The sequence below is a fragment of the Sparus aurata genome, chromosome 12 (assembly GCF_900880675.1).
Source record: "Sparus aurata chromosome 12, fSpaAur1.1, whole genome shotgun sequence".
Lineage (NCBI taxonomy): Eukaryota > Metazoa > Chordata > Actinopteri > Spariformes > Sparidae > Sparus > Sparus aurata.
In genome coordinates this window covers 2,705,350-2,730,362 of record NC_044198.1, presented here as the reverse complement: position 1 = coordinate 2,730,362, position 25,013 = coordinate 2,705,350, and the positions used below count along the sequence as shown (strand labels likewise).

Genomic DNA, 25,013 nt, shown 5'->3' with positions numbered 1-25,013 from the left:
TTATTTACTGTAAAATTAGTGGCCGTAGCTTTGAATTACCTTAATCTTATCTTGATTAGAAGTAGGTTAATATTAAAGACAGCTCTTTATTTCAAATGTTCCCTGTTTTGTATGTAAGTATATTTAATCATATTTTTGTAAGGAGCCTCTCTGTGTCCTTGCTGTTGTTTTACTCAACCCTTCCTCCATGATTACATGTTATCTTGGCATGAATAAGGTATCATTTCCACAGCACTTAGCAGTACAACAACAGAATCTTTTACAACAGTTTGTAACAATATTTTTAGTATGCTTGTCAATAAATCACCTGAATCCGGTGTTTTTAAGCTTGAGGACAGAAAATTCCATAGGACAAAACTGATGCAGATCTACTCTCTTAATATATGTTGTTATATAGTTTAATTGTATCAGACGTTCTGTCAATGGAATTTGTAAACTGGTTTTGTTGTCCTGTACTGTGAGAGTGATCCCTCCTCTGTGGCTCTTCCTGAGGTTTTTCTCTTTTTTTCCCTTGTTAAAGTTTATTTTCTTCTCAGTATGGCAAGTTTTTCCTCACTCTGATCGAGGCTCTTAGGACTGAGGATGCTGTTCACTGTATAGATTGTAAAGCCCACTGAGGTGATGTGATTGTGATTTGGGGCTATATAAATAAAATAGATTTGATTTAGGTTTAGAATGCTGGTCGATTCACAGCCTTTTTCTGTGCAAATTAACTTCAGTTTTGATGATACTGTGTCATCAAAGTCAAAGTGGAAAAAGACAGGAGGCAAACAGCTTACAGTCAACCAAGACAAGAGGCCTGTACTACAAAGCAGGATTTTTAAGCAAGTAAGTAACTCTTGGTTAAATCTGGGAGCTTTGACAGTGGTTCACTTAACGGGGTACATTTGCTTGAGGTAACAGAACAACACATATAAAAGCACTGCCTTCTGTCTGAGGCCCCCGTACAGTCGTCTTCTTTTTTTTAGTTATTTCCAGTTTGCTCTAAGCAGTGTCAATTGCATTACATTGTGCTTTTTATACCAATAATCATCTTACAAGACACTGAATGAAGCACCGAAGCCTTGTACTTGTTTTAAGATATTAAAGTACTTTAAATATTATTTTTTTTATTTGTTCCCAAGTCTGTTTTTGTCAGCTGTTCTATTTGTCTAACATTATAGGTTGTTCTTCTTTATGAAATATTCTGCTCTGCTTCCAGTAGACTTGTCCATGTTTGTAAATGGTCACAAACCCCTCCCCTTTTATGTGAAGGCACTTATTGTCAATTTGGGAAAACCTGGGTTGACTTATCAAGTTTATGTGACCATGAAGCCAGACAACGGAATGACATCCTGGTTTGTTGAACCTGTTTTGTAGTACAGGCCTCAGGCGTACATGATTCAGGTTGAACTTACGTAGTTTGAAATTAATTGGATAATGAATCTCAGGGTGGCAGTTGCCAAAGTCAGTGTCCAAATGCCAGACCCCTGAGAGCATCTGAAATGGAGCATGCCATAGACCTCTAATATACAGCGGCCACATGAACTAAACATTCAACTCACCTGTACAGTCACATGAAAAAGTTTGGGCACCCCTGACAATTTCCATTATTTTCATGTATTAATCATTAAGTGTTTGAATCAGCCATTTCATTTTGATCCATCAAATAACTCGTGGACACAGTAATATTTCAAGTAGTGATATGAGGTTTATAGGATTAACGGAGAATGTGCGATATGCATCAAAACAAAATTAAACAGGTGCGTAAACACCAATATATAGTAGAGCCTCCTTTTGTAAAAATAACAGCCTCTCAACGCTTCCTATAACCTCTTAAGAGTGTGTAGGTTCTGGAGAGGGGGGATTCTGGAGAAAGGTATTTTGGACCATTCCTCCTTACAAAACATTCTGTCAGGTTTAATGGTTGCCGAGCATGGACAGTCTGCTTCAAATCATCCCACAGATTTTCAGTGATATTCAGGCCTGGGGACTGGGATAGCCATTCGAGAACATTTACTTCTTCCACTGCATGAATGCCTGAGTAGATTTTGAGCAATGTTTTGGGTCCTTGTCTTGTTGAAATATCCAGCTCCGGCGTAACTTCAACTTTGTGGCTGATTCTTGAACATTATTCTCAAGGATCTGCTGATATCGAGTGGAATCCATGTGACCCTCAACTTTAAGATTCCCAGTACTGGCACTGGCCACACAGCCCCACAGCATGATGGAACCTCCACCAAATTTTACTGTGGGTAGCAAGCGTTTTCTACCCTGTCCTTTCGCCGCGATGCATAACTCACCTTGTTATGTTATGACCTAATAACTCAATCTTTGCTTGATCATTCCACAGCACCTTATTCCAAAATGAAGCTGGCTTACCCAAATGTGCTTTCGCATACCTCAAGCAACTCAGTTTGTGGCATATGTGCAGAAAAGGTTTCTTCCGCATGACTCTCCTGTACAGCTTCTCCTTTTGCAAAGTGCACTGAATTGTTGAACGATGCACAGTGACACCATCTGCTGCAAGATGACGTCGTAGGTCTTTGGAAGTGGTCTGTGTGTTGTCTTTGACCGTTCTCACCATCCTTCACCTTTGCTTCTCCGATATTTTTCTTGGCCTGCCACTTCTGGCCTTAACAAGAACTGTGCCTGTGGTCATCTATTTCCTCACTATGTTCCTCACAGTGGAAACTGACACCTGAAATCTCTGAGATAGCTTTTTGTAGCCTTCCCCAAAACCCCAAAACAAGTTTTCAGGTCATTTGCGAGTTGTTTTGAGGCCCGCATGTTGCCACTCTTTAGAGGAGAGTCACAGAGAAGAACAACTTGCAATTGGACACCTTGAATACCTCTTCTCATGACTGGATGCATCTGTCTATGAAGTTCAAGGCTTAATGAGCTCACCAAACCAATTTTGTGTCCCAATTAATGAGGGCTAAGTAGTTACAGGTATTCAAATCAACAGAATGACAAGGGTGCCCTAATTTTTGCACAGCCTATTTTTCACGTCTTGTTTAATTTCATACATTTGATAATGCTACGCTAAAAATCTTTGTCTGGAAAATACCCAGTACTCAGCTTTTATTAGAAGATGAATGGTATGCCACTGTGATCATTTTCTGTGAAGACTGAGTAAATTATTATGCAGCCTCAGAGGGGTGCCTAAACTTTTTCATACCACTGTATATAGGGATATAAATATATACCGATTTTCACACTATTGCAATAAAAAGTACCTTGTGGGACTGTGACGATATCTATAAACCTTTTGTGGTTATTGTTAAATGTAGCTACCACTAAGGACACAGAGGTCATTTTTGATTAATTTTATTCCAGTTATATCAGTGATATTATGTAGTGCTTGTAGACATAGCTTCAAAAAAAATTTTGGGACAGAAATCACAGTGATTGTGGGTGAGGTGAAAAAAAAAATAAATAAAAAAAAATATATATATATATATATATATATATATATATATATATATATATATATATTTATTTTTTTTTTCACCTCACCCACAATCATTGTGATTTCTGTCCCAAAATTTTTTTTTCTCTTGGTTGCTGCTATGATTGACCATAAAGAACCATTTATGCTCAAATTTATGCATGGACATTCATGGGGTGCATTGGCCTTGTCTGGTGGATTGTGGGCATGGAGGGGGCAGGATATGAGAAATCGCGCACTGGCAGGCATACGCAGGATTTTTATAGATCAGAATATTTTCTGAAGGTATGCAAACAATTAGTAAGAATTCTCTGCAGAGTTTCTATAAATGTGGCCCCAGGTTACTATTGGCATCCTAATGCAATTAGTCATGGGTCAAATTGTGTTTTTACCTTACAGTGCAAGTGCATGCTTATAGCAGAGCACCCAGCAAGCACTGGTTGGATGGGGGACGCTGTGTTCCTGGTCAAAAAGGGTCCCTAGCATACGCCACTAACCAATGCCACTAACTCATGGTTAAGAGTCGGGAGGCCAGAGCGTGACAGTGTTTTTATGTCCAATAACATTTCAGTAAAAATATGCAGAAAATGTTTATCATATAATTGGATTTTCTTATGTCAGAAAATTAAGAAATTGTTTTTTTTTTCTAACAAGGTCTTCCTACAGTCTTTAAGCCCTAACCACACTTTGTGTTTAAAAATGTGTCATATAGAAAAAAGAAGCCAAGTCTGGAAGCCCTACATAATATCACTGATATAACTGGATTAAAATAAAAAAATGACCTCTGTGTCCTCAGTGGTAGCTATGGGACCGACCATACCGACAGAATATACAGTATTAGTTTAATGCAGAACAAACAACATAGCACTAATACAAACAGGCATGAAAAAGTGATTTATTTGTGTAAGAAGGCACATTTAGAAGAAAGTACATAAATTAATATTCTTATCACCTAAAGTCCACCTGACACCTCATTTATAACGGGCTGCTGCACACAAAATGGGTCCAAAATAGGGTGAACTCCCCTTCCCATGCAAAAGTTGAGACCATTAAAAACAACTCGTCAAGCAATTCTGTGTTGATACAATACATCTTACTGCAGAGCCCAAGGTTTACCGCTCTACTTTCTCACCTCTAGCATACAGTGTGAAGCCTTGGTGTGCTTTGAAAAGAGGTTTATTGCTTGCTGGGATACTTGACAAGAATATGTGCACGTGTGTACAGAAACTCTGATTAAAGCAGATGAACATTTAGGAAACCGTGAAATTGACAATACATGTCATGAGGTGTGAATTGAAGCCTGAATGTAAAAATTAAACAATGCGTCCCACACATTTAGTTTTACTTCAGGTGACACGTTACTTACAAATCCTTTATCATATGTGGTGTTGTTTGTGCTTGTACTACTAAGATACAATTATTCAATAAGAACCTCTCACTTGTAAAAGATATAAACCAAGTCAAATCAAATTCTGCTTTTTTCTCTGTGGTAGAGAGCAGCACAGCTGTTGAAATGTTCAGATTCAGGGAAGTCTGGCTTGCCATTTCTGATATTTAGCATCATTGTACTGAGTACCAGAAGGCTGTTTTCAGATTCATTGCTGAAAGTGATACTTTTTTTTTTTATAAAAAACACATTTTTTACAAAGATGAGCATATAAGTATGATTTGTGACATAAAAAATTGTATGGAAGCCAATCCTGGTTCAAAATTCAGCATTCACAAGTGTGATCTGTGTCTTAAAACATATGTGGAGGGGATCTTTAAATAAAAAGTGTTCACCCATCAAACATCCATTGTAAAATTATATTCCAGGGTGGAAGATACCACTGACTGTCATAATCAATTTGGCAAGATGTAAAGCAGTCAGTCTGATCGCTGTTAACATATAAATACTGGAAGAATTAATAATATGTGCTTTTTAACTTTCACCTCACCCACAATCATCGGGATTACTGTCCAAAAATAATATGTTCTCTTGGTTGCTGCTATGATTGACCATAAAGAACCATTTACATTCATGGGGTGCATTGACCATTTTTGGTGGATGGTGGGCATGTAGGGGGCAGGATATGAGGCAGATCCACATGCAGACAATTCCAATTTGATTCAGAATTTATAAAAGAAAATTGCGCACTGGCAGGCATACTCAGGATTTTAATAAATCAGACTATTTTTTTTAAAGGTATACAAACAACTGGAGAGAATTCCTTGCAGAGTTTCTATAGATATGGCCCCAGATTAGCCCTTACTTTTGTAGGGCTGTAATGTGACTATTCTCTTTGGGTTAAATTATTTACAACATGTCAGAAAATTAAGATTTTTTAAAATTCTATTCTTTAACATTGTGAGATGGGGCATTTTTCAATGTGTTCGTTAATTTCTCAGGGCATAATGCATGGTTCATGCCAAGACTTCCAGTAAGGACATCTAAACATAGCAGGACTTGTTGATTGGATGTTCAAACAAGGGTCATATGTCGCAATATGTGCTTGGCAGCGATGGTGGGCACATTCTTTCCAATAAAAAAAGAAAGAATCAATTAATCTGGTACTACACAACAGATTATATATACAATGTGATGATATCACCTATCACACAACTAGCTGTGCCCCCATAGCACACTATTGAAGGCCTGGTGACTCTAAATGAATTTAATGCATTCACATAACTATGTGAAGATGGACCAGCATGCACTAAATTTGCTTGGCTTAAGAGTGAGGTGTTGAGGGCAAAGCAGGAAAGTAGTGATGAAGCCTTGCTTCAATGCAGCAAAAATCTACTGATAATATTAAATGAGGCTTTGTTACGCCACGCTAATGTCAGTAGTGTCATCTTGATAATGAACACAGGCAATCGCTCACAGATCACAATTCTGACTGCAACAAAACACCAAACCATTTTCAGCACAATTGCTTCATACAGATTCAGTGCTTTAAAAAGCTTCAACAGTAAACTGTCTCAGGGCACCCAACCCCCAGGGCCTCCTCTAAGGCTGCAGGTTAACTGTGCAGAAAATGATTTATGGTAATTTGCAAAACTCCAGGTTTGAAACCATGGGAATATACACAAAAGCACAATATCTACTGACATTATAAAAGATGGGTCCTGTCTATAATCTGATTTTAAGGCCCTGTGTCAAAATCTAGTTTTAAAGCCATTATTATACCTACATGATGCATATCCCCATTTAATTTGTGTTTAATCAACAGTTTACTACACCAAAAATTCATTTCATACATAAATTTATCATAACCAATAATCCTAGTAATACCGTGAACAATGATGGGTTAACAGGGCCCAGCCACTTGTTTTAGCAGCAGGGCCCCTTTGTACGTTAAATTCAGCCGAGTTATTTATAGCTGTGAAGAAATTTCCCCAAAAATTTGGACAATGGGTTGATAGCTGTAGCAACATTTTAGAAATCCAAATATACACCAAAAGAATACTAAAAAATAAAGTAATGAAAACTATCATTTTACTGGCAGTCATGCAATATCAGCACATACCTTCTGTCATGTCCAAATATTACAAAACAGTATACTAGTGTTTTGAACACTAACTGCGACACAAAGTAGGAGTTACAGTGTTACATTATACAGTGAAGGACTTCATGGGTCCAATCACTTTCTAGTATCCATGGTCCAGTCCAGGTTCAGATTATCTATGGTCTAACTGGATCAGACAGATGCGTCTGACAGGTTTCAGGTTCTCTCTATGTTGGGTTTGTTGGCATGTGTCTGGGTCTACTACGTTTTGGATTGGGTCTCTTTAAAAATAAATTCATTAAGATTTGAGTAGGTTTTCCAAAGTTTGGGATCTGTAACCAATTTATGTTTACAGAATAAAACTGGGACACAGTCAGTCCATGCAATAGTCTAGAATAATGGTAAGCATTCATGAAAATAACCAGAGGATGAAATATTACCACAATATATGTTTAGATTGTTCATATTGAAACACGTGATGAGTAACAATCTTTCAAGGACAATGATGAGATGATCAGTTAATGGTTAAGTCTTCTTTGAAGTCTGAGTTGGCAACAAAGTATTGACTTGAAATCTGATGGCATTCAGTAAAATCCTTATGAGAATATTTGGCTATTCCCCACACACACACATGGAGGACAGATTAAGAGCTATGAGGAGTCTTGCTGTCCAATCAGCTAGTTTCCCCCCCGCCCCCCCAACATGTCTCCGACTCCTCCCAGTTTATGACAAAAACTGGAACCATTCAGCCTCACACAGTCCTGGGTGGCAGCTGCTGTTTGTAGATCCCAGCCAGAGCTTTGGCAGCACTCTGGATCATCTGGCGTTGGGTCATGCCTGTCATGGCCTGATGCCAGTCTGTTCTGTTGATGTTGGGCAAGTTGCGCTCCAGGACTTCACCCACGGTAACAATCAGACCTGACCAGCGCAGGTTGTAGTCAGGAGGGGTCAGAGACTGAGCCTGCATAGGGGATAGTTGCAAAAATGTTTGATGAGTTGCTGTGAGCGATATCAAATAAAAAAAAAAACATTTTAAAAACCTCAAGCCAATTTTTTCTTATCAGTGACAATAAACCGAGTAGAAACCACAGTGGTTGAAACATGAAAAGGCAAAAGATGTGACACCACTAATGGATGCAAGGGGCCAGTGCCAAGGAAATTCACACTATACATTATTATTATGCTCAAACAGCATTCAAATAAAGTGAACTGAGAGGTCCGAGGCCCCCACCATCCTGAACATGACAAGGGGGTGTCAACTATGTTGAGAACGTTCTGTGTATTTATCGAAAAGTGTGTGGAACCACACTGGCAGGTGGAATGAAGCGCTGGCTGTCATACAGACAGTGCAGCCGTGATGTCATTAACCTTATATATAGGAATGACAGTGCATCTCGGTTTGACAGGCTTTTCTGCCAGTCTAGAGCCATACAGCCTGTTTCACTCGGCTATTCAGGTGAAAACAAAAACAGTTGAAGCAAGAATGAAAAAAGAGGCGTGAGGCGAGAGACCCTGCCCGGAGGAAGCCCAGGGCCCACGTCTGGAGCCAGGCCTGGACGGAGGGCCCGTGAGCGAGCGCCTGGTGGCCGGGTCTGCCACGGGGCCCGGCTGGGCACAGCCCGAAAGAGCAACGTGGCACTTCTCCCTCCCCCATCCCGTGGACTCACCATCCACAGGAGAAACCGCTGGGGTCAGGTGCGCTGCCACACGGATGGCAGTGATGGTGACAGGCCTCTACAACCCAGACCTGGGCGGCAGAGGCTGACTCTGGGGACGCGGAATGTCACCTCTCTTGTGGGGAAGGAGCCGAAGCTGGTGCGGAAGGTTGAGCGTTACCGGTTGGATCTGGTGGGGCTTGCCTCCACGCACAGCTTTGGCTCTGGATCCAAACCCCTGGATAGGGGCTGGACACTATTCTTCTCCGGAGCTGCCAAAGGTGTGAGGTGCCGGGCGGGTGTGGGGATACTCACAAGTCCCCGGCTGAGCGCCGCCGTGTTGGAGTTTACCCTGGTGGACGAGAGGGTCGCCTCCCTACGCCTAAGGGCTGGGGGAAAAACTCTGACTGTTGTCTGTGCATATGCACCGAACAGCAGTTCGGAGTATGCGGCCTTCTTGGAGGTCCTGGCTGGGGCCCTGCAAGGGGCCCCAGTGGGGGACTCCGTGGTCTTACTGGGGAACTTCAACGCGCACGTCGGCAATGACGGAGATACCTGGAGGGGCGTGATTGGGAGGAACGGCCTCCCCGATCTGAACCCGAGTGGTGTTCTATTATTAGACTTCTGTGCTAGTCACGGTCTGTCTATAATGAACACCATGTTCGAACACAAGGATGCTCATAAGTGTACGTGGTACCAGAGCACCCTAGGTCGAAGGTCAATGATCGATTTTGTAACTGTATCATTTGATCTTCGACCGTGTGTTTTGGACACTCGGGTGAAGAGAGGGGCAGAGCTGTCAACTGATCACCACCTGGTGGTGAGTTGGGTTCGGTGGCAGGGGAAATCCCTGGACAGACCTGGTAAGCCCAAACGAGTAGTGCGGGTAAGCTGGGAACGTCTGGGGGGGCCCCTGTCCGAGAAGCCTTCAACTCCCACCTCCGAAGGAGCTTCTCTAGCATCCCTGTGGAGGCTGGGGATATCGAACCTGAATGGACGATGTTCAAAGCTTCCATTGTTAAAGCTGCAGCTGTGTCTTGTGGCCATAGGGTCTTAGGTGCCTCAAGGGGCGGCAACCCTCGGACCCCGTGGTGGACACCGGTGGTCAGGGAAGCCGTCCAACTGAAGAAGGAGTCCTTCAGGGACATGTTGTCCCAGGGTACTCATGAGGCAGTTTTGGGGCACCGACGGGCCCGAAGGGCAGCAGCCACGGCTGTGGCAGAGGCAAAGCCGCGGGTGTGGGAGGAGTTCGGCGAGGCCATGGAGAAGGACTTTCGGGCGGCACCAAAGCGCTTCTGGAAAACTGTCCGCCACCTCAGGAGGGGGAAACGGGGAACCATCCAAGCTGTGTACAGCAAGGATGGGAACTTGTTGACTTCGACTGAGGAGGTCATAGGGCGGTGGAAGGAGTACTTTGGTGACCTCCTGAATCCCACTCAGCCACCCTCTGTAATGGAGACAGAGCTGGAGGATGATGGGGTATCATCGCCGATTTCCCTGGGTGAAGTCACTGTGGTAGTCAAACAACTCCACAGTGGCAAAGCCCCAGGGGTCAATGAGATACCACCAGAAATGCTGAAGGCTCTGGGTGTTGAGGGGCTGTCTTGGTTGACACGCCTCTTCAACATTGCGTGGGGGTCAGGGTTGGTGCCGAAGGAGTGGCAAACAGGTGTGGTGGTCCCTCTCTTTAAGAAGGGGGACCAGAGGGTGTGTGCCAATTACAGAGGTATCACACTACTCAGCCTGCCTGGGAAAGTCTACTCCAAGGTGCTAGAAAGGAGGGTCCGGCCGATTGTCGAACCTCAGATTGAAGAGGAACAATGCGGATTCCGTCCTGGTCGTGGAACAACGGACCAGGGGCCTCATGTATCAATGTTGCGTACGCACAAAAACGTGGCGTACGTCATTTTTCACGCCAACGTTCAGATGTATCAAAAGTGAAATGACTGGAAATATGCAGTGCCCCACGCCAGCTTCATGGCTGGCGTACGCACGTTTCTACAGCTATTGTTCCTTTGGCGACACTTAGAGGTGATGCTGGGAAACTGTTAATTATGTGAAAACAATTAGTCCTCAGTGTAATGTGCACATCAGAGACACATTAATGGACAATTAACACACACGTGTATGCAATCATATGGATGGATATAAAAGCATGCGCAAAGTGATGAAAAAATGGCATTAACAATGGAAGCCTTGGCCTTGTTAGAAGACATCGCAAATGGTTATATCAGACGGGAGAGGATGTTTAGAGAACGGGAAGATCTGTTGGCAAATGACGACAACTGGCTCATGAGTCATTTTAGGTTGCCGAGGCCAATGTTACTGGAGCTGTGCGCAGAGCTGCGGCCGGCCCTAGAGGGAAACACAGCCAGGAGCCCGGGGTTGTCCGTGCCCACAAAGGTGCTGACCACTCTGGGGTTTCTGGCAACAGGAGCCTTCCAGAGGGAACTGGCCGACCGGTCAGGAGTGTGCCAGTCCACTCTGAGCCGCGCCATGCCAGCTGTGTGGGACGGGATCATAAGAATGTCAACATTAAAGCGCAATTTGGAGCAAGAGCCGTTTTCCCTAATGTAATCGGAGCTATTGACTGCACACATGTTGCTATAAAAGCGCCATTACAGGATGAATTTGTTTTTGTCAACAGGAAACCTTTTCATTCAATTAATGTTCAAATAATATGTGATGCGCAATTGCAGCTCACCAACATCGTGGCAAGTTTGCCTGGTTCAACGCATGACTCATTCATTCTTACCAATAGCATGGTTGGTAACAGGCTGGAGGCTGGCACGGTGCGCGATGGGTGGCTTCTCTGTGAGTAAATAATTTATCCGTTTAATTGCGCCCCGAATGTAAACCAGCACAATGCCCGTTTGGGCACGTGCATTCAAATATGTGTTTTTGTTTTCCCCTGGTGAAAATTGAGCGGCAGAGCTATCTAATAAGCCCTTTATTGTCTCCTTGTGTCCAGTATTTGTGTCAATAAACGTGTGCGTAAAGTTGGAAATGTAACACTGCAGTAGCCACGGCGCACTTCTGCAGTCATTAATAAGTGTGATCAGTCTTGTCAATCCTTGTAATGAAGTAGTTTTGTCCTTCTGTTTGTTTCCCACTAATGGTAGCACTTATTATTATTATTATTATTATTATCATCATATATTTCTTTTTTAAAAAAAGCAATAGTGATTCAATCAAGTGGTGCATGAACAAAGGAAACTAAATCTATTTCACATGTTGTATTCCTCCTTCATTTGACTCCTGTCCCCCCGCCCGTTGTGGTCACGCTTCGGCGGTGGGCCGAAATCCTCCGCTTTACCTTCACGTCGGACCATTTTTTTATTTTTTATTTCAGTGAGTGTGCGCTGCTCCGACCCCACAGTGTTCAGTGCCTCAAACACATGCTCCCACTCACATTTCTTTTTTTGGGTGTTTATCCCTGATGAGAGGCTACCAAATAATACAGATCTTCGCGTCTCGACTTCATTTAATAGAGTTTTGAGCTCAGGCTCGGTGAAGTTGCGCTTCTTCCCTTTACTCATGGTGTGAATCTGATGGTGCAGAGAGGGGAATCCCTGGTGCAGGCCCTATTTAAGTAAATTTGCATATTTAAATGGGGGCGTGGACAGGGACAAAGGAAAAGTGCTTGGATCCATGCGTACGCACACTTGGATACATCTGATTTTTTTGTGCGTACGACAGTTTCTGGATTCTAGTGTACGCCATGTGCCAGTAAGAAATCCACGCAAGTCTTAGTACATGAGGCCCCAGCGCTTTACTCTGGCAGGGGGCTTGGAGGGGGCCTGGGAGTACAATCTCCCAGACCACATGTGTTTTGTGGATCTGGAGAAGGCATACGTCCGGGTCCCCCTGGATGTTCTGTTGGAGGTGCTGGAGTATAGGGTGAGGGGGTCCCTTCTCAGGGCCATCCAATCCCTATATTCTCAAAGTGAGAGCTGCGTGCATATACTCGGAAGTAAGTCGGACTCGTTCCAAGTGGGTGTTGGCCTCCGCCAGGGCTGTGCCTTGTCCCCAATCCTGTTTGTGATATACATGGACAGGATTTCGAGGCGCAGTCATGGTATGAAGGGGTTACAGGTCGGGGACCTTAAGATCACATCACTTCTTTTTGCAGATGATGTGGTCCTGATGGCATCATCGGCTTTAGATCTACAACGCTCACTGGATCAGTTCGCAGCTGAGTGTGAAGCGGCAGGGATGAGGATCAGCACCTCCAAATCTGAGGCCATGGTTCTCAGTAGGAAACCGGTGGATTGCCTACTCCAGGTGGGGAATGTGTCCTTGCCCAAGTGAAGGAGTTCAAGTACCTCGGGGTTTTTTTAACGAGCGAGGGGATGATGGGGCGGGAGATTGACAGGAGAGTTGGAGCAGCGGGTGCGGTGCTGCATGCGCTTCACCGCACGGTTGTGACGAAAAGGGAGCTGAGCCGGAAGGCAAAGCTCTCAATCTACCGGTCAATCTTCGTCCCTACCCTCACCTATGGTCATGAGCGATGGGTCATGACCGAAAGAATGAGATCGCGGGTACAAGCGGCCGAAATGGGTTTTCTTCGCAGGGTGGCTGGGGTCTCCCTTAGAGATAGGGTGAGAAGCTCAGCCATCCGGGAGGGACTCGGAGTAGAGCCGCTGCTCCTCTGCGTGGAAAGGAGCCAGTTGAGATGGTTCGGGCATCTGATGAGGATGCCACCAGGGCGCCTTCCTAGGGAGGTGTTCGTGGCACGTCCAACTGAGAGGAGACCTAGGGGTAGACCCAGGACCAGGTGGAGGGATTATATCTCTTCTCTGGCCTGGGAGCGCCTGGGGATTCCCCAGTCAGAGTGATGTGGCCGGGGAAAGGGAAGTCTGGGGCTCACTACTGAAGCTGCTGCCCCCGCGACCCAATTTTGGATAAGCGGTTGACAATGGATGGATGGATGGATGAAAAAAGCTTGAAAGAAGTTCAAAGTGCACCTTCTTTCTCACTGCCACACCACTGATCAATCACTGAGTGAGGTGGGTGTGATTGTGACACTGTTGTTTCAGAGAGTTACAGAGAAAAACACTATACTATTCCAACATTGGAAAGGTGTCGTATAATTTTGTTCTTTAAAAAATGTTAAAGGAGAACTTCGGTCGATTTCAACATGCAGCTTTATCGCTCAAGCTACCCTTGACTAGCCAGTACCGAAAACGCGAACACTTTTGGTCCACCCCTAACAGGGCTCCTTGAACGGAGAGTTAGCATTGACAGCTAACAGCATGGGGTCAGAACTTTACACTGTGTTTTAAGCGTCTTAACATGCTCCAAATCTCACCCCAAAAGGTATGCAGCATGAGCAGACACATAAGAACACAGCACTGTAGCGTTTATGACTCATAATGAATAAAAAAGGGGTTAAAACAGTGCGTTTGTGCAAGCAGCTACATACCGTTTGTTGACATCCATGTCGTAGACCAAACTAGTCGATCCGTCGAGCGTGCGCTTACGCCCTCATTGGCAGCGACGGAAACTTGAATTTTGCAGACAGAAATGTATTCCAGCATTTTCGTTTTTCTGTTCATAACGTACATCTTCATGTTACAGCCTGCCATGAGCCATTAGCCTTACAATAGCCTGTTATGAGTCTATTCGCTCTGCACCGAGAGCTAGCTTGTCTGCTCATGCTAATGGTTCTTACAGAGAGCAGAGAGTCCGTGATGATCGAAGCAGCGGTAGTTACTGAAAATGGTACGAGTTTGTGCAATGCCCAATTGTGGCAATAGAATGAAGAAATATAAGAATATAAGCTTCCACCGTTTGCCTCTCTACGACCCCAAAACATCACCGTTGTGGCTGGTCGTCCTTCAAATAGACGTGCAAACTCCGTTTGAACTCTGTGCGGGTGACACACTGTGCGCTATCCTGGGACACAGTAGGCTGTATGATGTCCCACTCCTTACAGCATAGGCTTTCCTCTTCTGTATCCATTTGGACACAACATCCACAAGAGCACCACCAGGTCGCTTATGTCCTTGGCCGTGAAGCCGCCTCTGCCTGTTCCGCTCTCTGCGCCTCTCTCTCTCCGCTCTCTCGTTCTCTAGTGCTAGTAACTCCTCATCTGTATACTCCGGTACTACCGTCAAATTCAAGAGGTTCGTCGTTGATGTCTTCCACTTCGACATCAGACAAGCTCTCCATCGTGACTATTTCGGAAACAGCTTCGATCATCACGGACTCTCTGCTCTCCTCTCTGCAAGAACCATTAGCATGAGCAAACAAGCTAGCTCTCGGTGCATAGTGAATAGACTCATAATAGGCTATTGTAAGGCTAATGGATCATGGCAGGCTGTAACATGAACATGTACGTTATGAACAGAAAAACGAAAATGCTGGAATACGTTTCTGTCTGCAAAATTCAAGTTTCCGTCGCTGCCAGTGAGGGAGTAAGCGCACGCTCGACGGATCGACTAGTTTGGTCTACGACATGGATGTCAACAAACGGTATGTAGCTGCTTGCACAAACACACTGTTTTAACCCCTTTTTTATTCATTGTGAGTCATAAACGCTACAGTGCTGTGTTGTAAGGTGTCTGCTGATGTTGCATACCTTTTGGGGTGAGATTTGGAGCATGTAAAGACGCTTAAAACACAGTGTAAAGTTCTGACCCCATGCTGTTAGCTGTCAATGCCAACTCTCCGTTCAAGGAGCCCTGTTAGGGGTGGACCAAAAGTGTTCGCGTTTTCGGTACTGGCTAGTCAAGGGTAGCTTGAGCGATAAAGCTACATGCTGAAATCGACCGAAGTTCTCCTTTAAGACTGTTGGTTAAAATAAGACTTTATTTTCATAACGTTACGAAATGTTCCTTGAAATAGTTTAACTTTTTAAACGAAATCAATTTTTTCACACAGTGGCCCTCTGTGGTTCATGTGAAGGTGTCACTTGTGTGTTTACACTTGTACCTGTTGGACGAGATCTAGAGTCAGAGGAGTTGCCTGAGTGAAGACCTCGATGCGGATGCTATGACAAGGGTCCTCCAGGATTAAACATCCAATGTCAAACCACCTGCAGACAACATATTTGAAACAAACACATTAGAAAAATTACTTTGGCTTGAAACTTCGTTTGCATGTGGGGAGGGGGCTGCTAGCTGCTAGCTTGATTACATTAGTACCATTAGCAACCAGGTTAGTGTTACTAACTTGCCACCTTTAGCATGTAGGCTGCATATGCAATGGTTGTTTCACGTAGGGACAGAAATCTTTGAAAACAGTCATAGCTGAATATGGTCTGAAATATACCAACAGACTTAAGACAACATGTATCCCTATCCATAGGGCCTCTCTAGCAGTCCAGGAAGTGCTCCTTGCTTCTAGTTAAAGACGAAGAAGGAGAAAGGACACTGAGGCATCCATGTCCTAGAGGTGATTAACTCTATGAGTTGAATATCAAAAAAAGAATATTTAGGCCAATAGTGACAAGGGTATTCACACAGCACAGATCCAAAAATAGACCACTAAATCTTATTTATATGAAAATATTGACACTCCTCAACATGACAGGGCACAGAGAAGGGATGACTTCAATAGCGTATTGTTTTCTGTGAATACACTTGTCACTAATGGCCCTAAATATTCATTTTTTATTTTAAACGTGTTATTGGCTTTGCATAGAGTTTATGACCTAAAGCTCACAGCTACCTTTCGCTTTGTCTTTGTCCTTAACTTGTTCTATTTTCCTTTTTTTCTACAATGGATCCATTTTCTTTACCTAAAATTGTTTTTTATACTAATATTTTTTTTTAATTCTACATAATTCATTCTACATTTTCTTCAAAATCGTTTCATAGTACTTCTAATACACATATAATATACTGTGCTATTTCGATGACTACAGGTCTCTTCTTTAGGAACATAGTTAGAGTCAAGGGTGTTCTTTTTTTCCCCAAAAACAGTATCGACTATGTCTCTGCTAATATCATGTGTTTGGATAAGGCTGCATTCTAGACACTGAACTTTATTGACATTTAAATAGAGAATTTTTTTGAAACACTGTGTAACCTTGGCTTTTCATATAATGCATTGTGCCTTTCTATTTTTTTTCCTATTAAGATGTTCTCAGATACCCTGTATAACTGAAGCTGTTCATCTATTTTCTGATTTGACTTTTGAAAGACATCTGAATCAGATGGGTGTTGGCTCCACCTGCAATATGTAAATGAGATCAAGGACATTCATTTGACATTGGAATAAGCATTTTTTTTTGCAAAAGCCTGTTCAAACAGTTTTGAAGCAGAAACATGTCTAACTTGTCAGGAAAGAGCTCAGCGATGAAGTTTTCCAAAGAGACAACTGGCTGCTTCTCATGGATCACACCACTTCGACGCAGGCTGTCAATGCGCTCCTGAGCCCCCTGCATGTGCGCACACACACACACACACACACACACAGACACACACACACGCAGAGGGAGGGAGATAAATTGATTAGAAACGTCTCCTCATTTCTCATCAGGTCCTCAAAGGTTCAGAACTAAGTAATAGCGAGAGTTTGTCTATGTCACACTGTTTTCCCCAGGTTTTAACACTGTTTAAACAATCATTTTTCAGCCCATGGAGGTCAACAGCGGAAATGATGTTGATTAATTAAATAGTTATTCAACAGAAAATAAATAGCAAATCCCTTTATTTAGTAATTTATTTTTTCTGGTTACAGCTTCTTAAATATGAATATTTGTTGTTGTATAGAATGCTGTTTAGGATTTAGACAAAGCGTCATGACTGGCAGACCACTAGACCTGTCTGGGACTGTCTCTGGATGAGGTGGGTCCCAAACAGAGCTAGCTGCTAGTCTTCAGATAGAGCATAGTGACTGTCCTTGGTATCATGGACGAGCCACACACAATGTAGCACATAGCAACACACACTAGAGCTGTATGTGCTGCAAACCAAACATATCTTTTACAAGTTAATGTGTCACTGTAGGCTACAGTATGGACTGTCAGGAGTGCTAAAGCTTACACATTTCCATCAAAATAATCGAAACATGACAAGACCTACTGTAAAAAAAGAAAAACCTATTGTATTATATTATTTAAACAAATTACAATTATGAAAAGAAGTTGCAATTTACAAGTATATTTCAAGGTACATTTGACAAGGGAAAAGTCCATGTTTCCCATGTCTGATAAGGGTGTGGATAACAGTGATTTGACAGATTTCTTCAAGTTTGACTATGTTCAGCAATCAATGAAGATAAATGAACAAAACTTCTTGGAGAATCGTGTATTGAAAGTCTTCTTAGAGGCATACATCTTCAACTAACACCAAAAAATAATCTAAAAACTTTATAGGGGTTTAGAGAAAATAAAATGTAACTTAATGTGAGTATGACAAAAATGGGAAAAGGAAGGAAATCAAAGTAGAACAGAGGAGGAATGGGAGATACAATAGAAACATTTAACTTAACAACTTTATTGGATTGTTATAAAAAGAAAAAAGCTACTGGAGACGGTGTGGATATCTTATTTTAGTCTATTTAATTCTATCTGACTGGATTTGTGCCTGTGTACAACTACTCCTCGTTAATTGCCCCCTGGGAACAAATAAAGTATTGTGAATTGAATTGAAAAATTAAATGTTTTCTGGTCCTGCCCCATACAGATTCCTTCATGGCAGGAGGTTCAGAAAGTTTAGACCTTGCCTGACCTTTTCTGAATGGGAAGGCTGTGTATTTCAGAAAACAGTTTGGACAATACATGTTGAACACCCAACGTTTTGGTCAGAAGTGATGGGTATGAAGGATGAAGTAGAAATGTAAATATCTACTACAGTGGTTCTGTCCTGTTCTGTTGGAGAAGCCGCAGTGAACTGACCTTGACACCAGCTGCGTAGCCCACAGGCTGTGGGGCGATGTTAGACTGACCAGGCTCTCCAGTGACCATGGCCATCCCAAAAACCTCCTGGAAGGCGTCTCTGACTGCCTCCACATTCACTTCCTTATCTGATGTCACCACAATGTCAATGTCTCCACCAGACTCTGGAGAGCAACAATATAGCAACATTTAGTGAGGACGTTTGAAGTTAGCTTTCTTCATTAAAGAGCAATGAATTGAGTAGGAGAACTCACTGATGTATGGGGCCATGCCAGGATCCAGAGTGGTGATCATGGACTCCACAGAGTGCTTGGTTTTGTCCAGGACTGTCTTAACTACATGGTTACCTGCTACTCCCTGAGGACACAGACAAAAATGGGACGTGACTTTCAGAACACTGATCAGGGCTTGATTGTCAAAATATCTCAGAGTTAGGGCTAAGGTCAATTTTAAAAATTTAAATAAAAAAACACAGACATGGCTGAACTCAAATGGTCAGAGTGGCGTTTAAACTCAAATCTTATTTCTGGCTTAATGTGTAGTTCTTGTTTAAAGTTCACACTCTTCTGTGAAAAGTGGGCCATGTCTGGAGATGTGGGAGTACAGAAAGTTTATCAGATTCTGGAGTATACCCAGTCGTTTGTCACTATTACCATTTTTACAGCAAAATTAGTGCGTATATGCTTGTTTTTACACCAATAGATCCATGGAATTCACCTTTCTGTTTTTTTTGTTCTTGCGCACCAGGTTTGTCATCAAAAATACACCAAAAAGCAGGGAATAGCGGAAAGTAGCAGATGATATACCTCATCAGACTACGTTCAAAAGTCTTCTGTCTAATCTCCCTTGAGAGTTGCACATGCACTGTAAGGACTGGGTGCAGACATGCAGACCACTGAGCATGGGACGGTGGTTACTTTTTAAGTCCTGCTTGGGCTCTGTCCAGAACTGCTCTGGAGAGATGTTCATTACTGTGTCAAATCACATCTGATTAGAGCGGTATTACCTTGAAAAAGCCCCAGATGCCTCCACCAGTGCTGATGTCTCCAGACACTCTGGGATCATCCTGCTCCTCTGGGAAAGTGATGGGAGACCCAGTATCTAATCCTCCGGTCATGGCTGGCTGCTGCACCATGGGGTTTGACACTACACCTGGAAGATATGATGGAATTTTTTTTTTCTAAATAACTTTAAGAAAACCCTCATAACAAACTTTATAGAGGTTATATATGAAATCACTGGAGTACTCTTTAGATCCACTGTTAGTGTTTACATTTAAACAATTAAATGAAAACTACTATCTTAAGCATTTTTTTCATTTGTCATTGTATACCAAAGTACACCAAACAGTGACCCAATACCTGCAGTACATCGTGTGCTATCAATTTTGTATAATTACACCCCTACAGTCAATCAATGATTATACTGTAAAGGTAAAATGATTAGATGATCAATTAGTCAAACAACAGAAATCAATAAATCTGCACCAATAACCTTCAGTCATGGTCAAAAGTTTACATCCACTTGTATAGATCATGTAAATAATATCTTCAGTTCTAAGGATATCTGCTCTCGTTTTCCTGTGATGGAATGAGTGGAACACAAACTACTTGGTTACTACTAGTTTGGTTCAGTAATTAAATGTTTTTATGACAAAGTAGTTTTTGTTCCACTCATTTCGTCACAGAAAACAGAGAGCTGAAGAGATGGTTGGACCTCAAGTTCCATCGTGAGATATACACTTTCTTTACAGCTGTATTTAACTTTTGACCACAACTGTACATCAGTTCATCCTGATGGATTGCTGGTAGGGACTTTGGATAACAAGTCAGATTTAGTGACTACTTCTTAAGAAGGCTTCATGAGTAATTTTGCTTTAAAAAAACATGTTGACGATGGAAATAGTGCGTTCAGGAAGAAAACAAGCACCGCTCTCACCTGACATGGCTGTAGGACTGGAGAATGTTGGCATCAGCGGTGTCTGTGGTGTTCGACCAGCGTGACCCCGTGTGATGTCATATCCTGCACTCATGGAAAAGCTGGATATGGGTGGCCCTACGGGAGGGCCCAACATCCCGGGAGCTGAGGCGAGAGGTGGTCTGATGGGGGGGTTTAGAGGAGGCACAGCGGGGGAAGTGGGAGGAAGGAAGGAAGAGTTGCTGGTGAAGGGGGAGGCAAGCGTGGAGGTAGGGGGAAACTGGGAGGCGGTGGCCATGAAAGCAGGGAGGGAAGGAACAGGGGAGAGAGCGGTGGAGACCGATGACTTATTACTGGCCACAGAGCTGGTGCCCGGGAGGGACTGAGGGCTGGACAGACCTGCAACACAAAGAACAACTCAGAAATGCTCAAGTTCTAGAGTAAAGAACTTAAAATTCAGTACAGTTCAGGCTTCACATGTGTAAGCCCATTCACTATCATTCTAATTCACCAGTTCTGCTACTATGATGACGAACTTGTAGAGTGACTTAAAAACGTGCCCAATGTAACCAAAGTTAACAATGAAGTGATTATTTTCACAACTTAAAGCAAGATACAGAAGTGTATTTAATTAACATTACAGCTCAACCAATGCTGGGTGTTTAAAACAGATTTCAATTGGCAGTATATGACTGTTTTAAGGCATGAAGCATAAAACCTTTGCACTTATTTGCCTGCTCAACAATTATAACATCAAGCATCTGGTAGATTTCAACACTGACGCAAATAAGAAATATAATTTAGGCCTTGATTCCTGCTTCATCTATTTGGACAGTTGAGGATGAGTTCAGGAGTCTTATAGCCTGAAGTGAATGAAGTCTGGTGGTATGGCAGTGGATACTTCTTTGTCTTTGGCAGCAGAGTTAACAGACCGGGACTGGGTTGAGTGTTTTCATTTAGTATCCGTTGAAGTGAGATGTCTGTGCAGACATCTCACTTCACCAACATCGCTGATGTTCTGCTGATGGGTACCATTAATGTTCTGGGCAGTTTTAATCACCCAGCAGAACCTTCCTGTCCTAGGCTCTGCACGAACCATGCCAGCTTGTGATGTTTCCAGTCAAGATGCTGTCCATCAACCTCTGTAAAAGTTGACCAAGGGTCCAGAATTTAGTCTTCCTATGTTTCTGTAGGATCTAGAGCCTTTTCGGTGCTTTTTTTTTTTTTACCAGGGTGGTGCTGGGTGATGACCAAGATAGGTTCTCAGTGATGGTAATTCCAAAGAGCCTAAAACTGTTCACTTGCTCCACCTCAGCTCCACTGATGTAGACAGGGGTGTGTGTCTTTGCCTCCTTTTGTCTAAAATCAACAAACAGCTCCTTGGTTTTGCTGACACTGAGCAGCAGATTCCTGTCTGTTCACCACTCTTTCCTCCCTATATGAACTCTCACAGTTAATCTCATCGTTATGTTATGTTTATGTTCATTAAGTTTTCCAAATCAGCTTTCTGAGTCAGATTGTGTTGAATGCTGAGCTGAAGTACACAAACAGCATTCTGATGTAGCTGATCTTATTCTCTAGGTGTGTGAAGGGCAGTAGGTGTGTCATCCTTTGCGAATCCGTTGGTTCTGAAACATACTGGTGAGGATGCAGGCTTTGATGTACTAGAACACCAGTTTCTCAAAAAATGTAATCGGGATGGGGGTGAGAGCCACAGGGCGGTAGTTATGTAGACTAGACACAGCTGACCTTTTAGGTACAAGAAGGATGATGGTTGTCTGGAGGCAGGAGGGAACAGTCTCCTGTCAGAGTGGGATGGGATGACTAGGTATATTATCTGGACCAGAAACCTTATTTATATTCACTCTCGGCAGGTTTTTTCTCTACAGCCGCTGTGGTTACTGACAGTGGCTGGTCCTCTGGAGGCAGCGTTGACTTCACAGCTGAACCTTTGTTGAGGAAATCAAAGCTAGCATAAAATGTGTTCAGCTCATCCTGCAGTGTGGCCTCACACACGATGTTCCTGCTTTTGTAGCCTGTGACATTTGAATCTCCTCCTAATATCTTTAGTGTTGTTAGTGTTGAGGTCCTTCTCCAGTCTCTGCTGATGTCTCCTCTTTGGTGCCTTGATGACAGCTTTCAGTCTTGCTCTGGCTGTGATGTATGCTTCTAATGCCGTACTACAGAATAGTAATGTATCAGTGACACGAACAACCCATCTCAGGTTTGTCTCTCCAATCTGAAATGAACTTGAAGAAATGACTGCCCCAAATCTGCTTCTGACTTAAGCAGACTGGAGTTCACTGCTCACATAGCAACATTTCAAAGGTCCTGTCTTACCTATGGTCATTGGTGCGGAGCTGACTGCAGCAGTCACAGTCAGAGGAGGTGAAGGGCTGGCAGGAGGTGTAGTCTCAATCCCACTCTCTTCCATCATCTTCTCAGCCTTATACCTTCAATTCAGCCTAGAGTATAGCTGCATAAGATGAATCAAATTCAACTTTTTCTTTAGCAAAACAATTATAATGCATGCACACATACACTAAGGTCATGGTGAAGCAATTCAGATATCGATCATAGACTTATTTACATTAAATTTGGTTGTGCGTGTCAAATTTGTATATGAAACCTGTTACATGAAATTGGTCATATCCGGCCATTAACTCAGTTTTTTGTGACTTGCTGTTCCCATACAAGAAAATTACAGACTGGAATAGTTCAATGCTGTGAGGTATATAGATCTAAACAACATCTGGGAAAAACAGAGCAGTGGTATCTGGTGCTCTAGAGAAAACAAATGGAATAATGAAGAAGGAGGATTATCTCCAATATTTCCACGAAAACCTAAAATCATCAGCAGAAGATTGCCTATTGGGTGCAGCTGGGTGTTCCAACAGGACAATGATCCCAAGGTCCTGACTTGAACCCCATCAAGAACATGTGGACTGTGCTGAAGAAACAAGTCTATGTCAGGCAGCCAACAAATTCAGTTGAACTTTCGTTCATGGGTGATTATCAAAAGCACCTTATTGAGGTGAAAATGGTCAAGAGAAGTTTAACCAAATAGTTACTGTACGCATACGTTTGATCCAGCAGATTTGGTCACATTTTCAGATGACCTATAATAAATCCATTACTGAACTGAACTTCATGAAAGTTTTTAGTGACAAAGTAGTTTGTGTTCCACTCATTCCATTAATGAAAAATGGGAGCTGTAGAAATCATTGGAACTCAAGACTACCATGACATACATGTTCTTTACAAGTAGATGTAAAGTTTTGACCATGACTGTATATACATTCGTATCTTGAAATATTTTCAAAAGCACTTCATAAATGTGAGGACTGGGTGACTAAATCAAAGGTCAACATTTTAGACCAAAGAGGCCCTTTATTAGATACCGATATTGCAACGATATTGTAGGGATGAACTTTGGTACTTTGGCAAAATAGTAAACAGAAAGAGATCTGATCAATAATCATCAGTAATGAGATATGATGGAAGTAGACAAAGACAAGTATCGGACTAACTGAGAACAGGCTAGTGAGTTCAGAAAATATCATCACTTTACTGTACGTTAAACTAGGAAAAGACAACACTGATAATATCCATAATCTAAGACCATCTATAGTCTCAAACCATGATAAAGATATAAGATATTGTCCATTCTACATAACATAAAGGATATTTGAAAATATAAACAGTTCCTAAAGAGACTTGATGGTTAAATTGGAACTCTGGTAATCCTGATTCAACTCTTAACCAATACAAAGGAGAATTATTGTGCACTATTGTGCAATAAGATTACAGACACCATGTCATTTTTTATCTCATTTCAATTTTAAATTACTTTTCTCTTTTGCAGTTTCCAAAAATAACTGTACAAGATTGTACAAGTGCAGATTTTGATTCATTATACTTGCACACTTCATGAACAAAGCACAAGATGAAAACTTCTATCAGATGCCCCTTTCTTAACATTATAAGACACTGTAGATACAGATAACCATGCCTTTGTTGTGTACGTTTTGCTTTTCACGAATCATATAACATGCAACAATAATACATCCTCAAATACAATCGATAACTATCATCCTAACTCCCGTTTACAATCTGCTAAGCGCACTCACTTTGAAATATTTAGCTTTGTCTTGTAATAGACGACACATCACAGCTGTTACAACGTGTACTAGATGTTTGCTCCCTTGTTTAAAGGCAACGCAACATCAGAATGTTGGCGTCTGGATAGAATTCAGCGTGAACTTCTAACAGAAAGCTACAGTCCACAGCTCAGCTGTACACGTGTACAAATACACTCTGCTCTAGCAAAAGACAAATGTGACTATGGAAAAAGTGCAACGCATATTTGTATCTAAGTTTCCGCGAAATAAGCGTCGGTTGATGTAACATATCCTTTTAGGCTGACAGAACAAACAGTCTGACTACTGACCTGCTAGGTGAGTAGCTTCAGTGTAGCTCACCACTCATTAATAAAACACCGACCCGCTTTGATGATGTCATGCAATGCCACGTCATAAGGCTCGCTGGAGCTTAACTGCGCCTCTGAGGATGAGACCAGGCGGTGGCAGCAGGGGGCGGGGCCAAACAGCTGCTGTCCATCAAGGAAGTCACAAACACTAGCCGAGGAGGAGGAGGAGGGGGAGGAGAGAGGAGGA

At 42.6% G+C, this 25,013-nt stretch overlaps 1 protein-coding gene across 1 annotated transcript; it reads right to left on the bottom strand.

The window, feature by feature from the left end:
- Positions 1-4,305: 4,305 nt before the first annotated feature.
- Positions 4,306-25,013, bottom strand: prrc1 (proline-rich coiled-coil 1). Its single transcript, XM_030435379.1, has 9 exons — positions 24,788-25,013; positions 22,678-22,813; positions 20,359-20,736; positions 19,427-19,572; positions 18,675-18,777; positions 18,421-18,584; positions 16,856-16,959; positions 15,510-15,612; positions 4,306-7,879 (listed from the first exon to the last, which is right to left on the bottom strand). Exons 2-9 carry the CDS (start codon positions 22,772-22,774, stop codon positions 7,670-7,672), a joined length of 1,305 nt encoding a protein of 434 aa, XP_030291239.1. The 5' UTR covers positions 22,775-22,813; positions 24,788-25,013; the 3' UTR covers positions 4,306-7,669.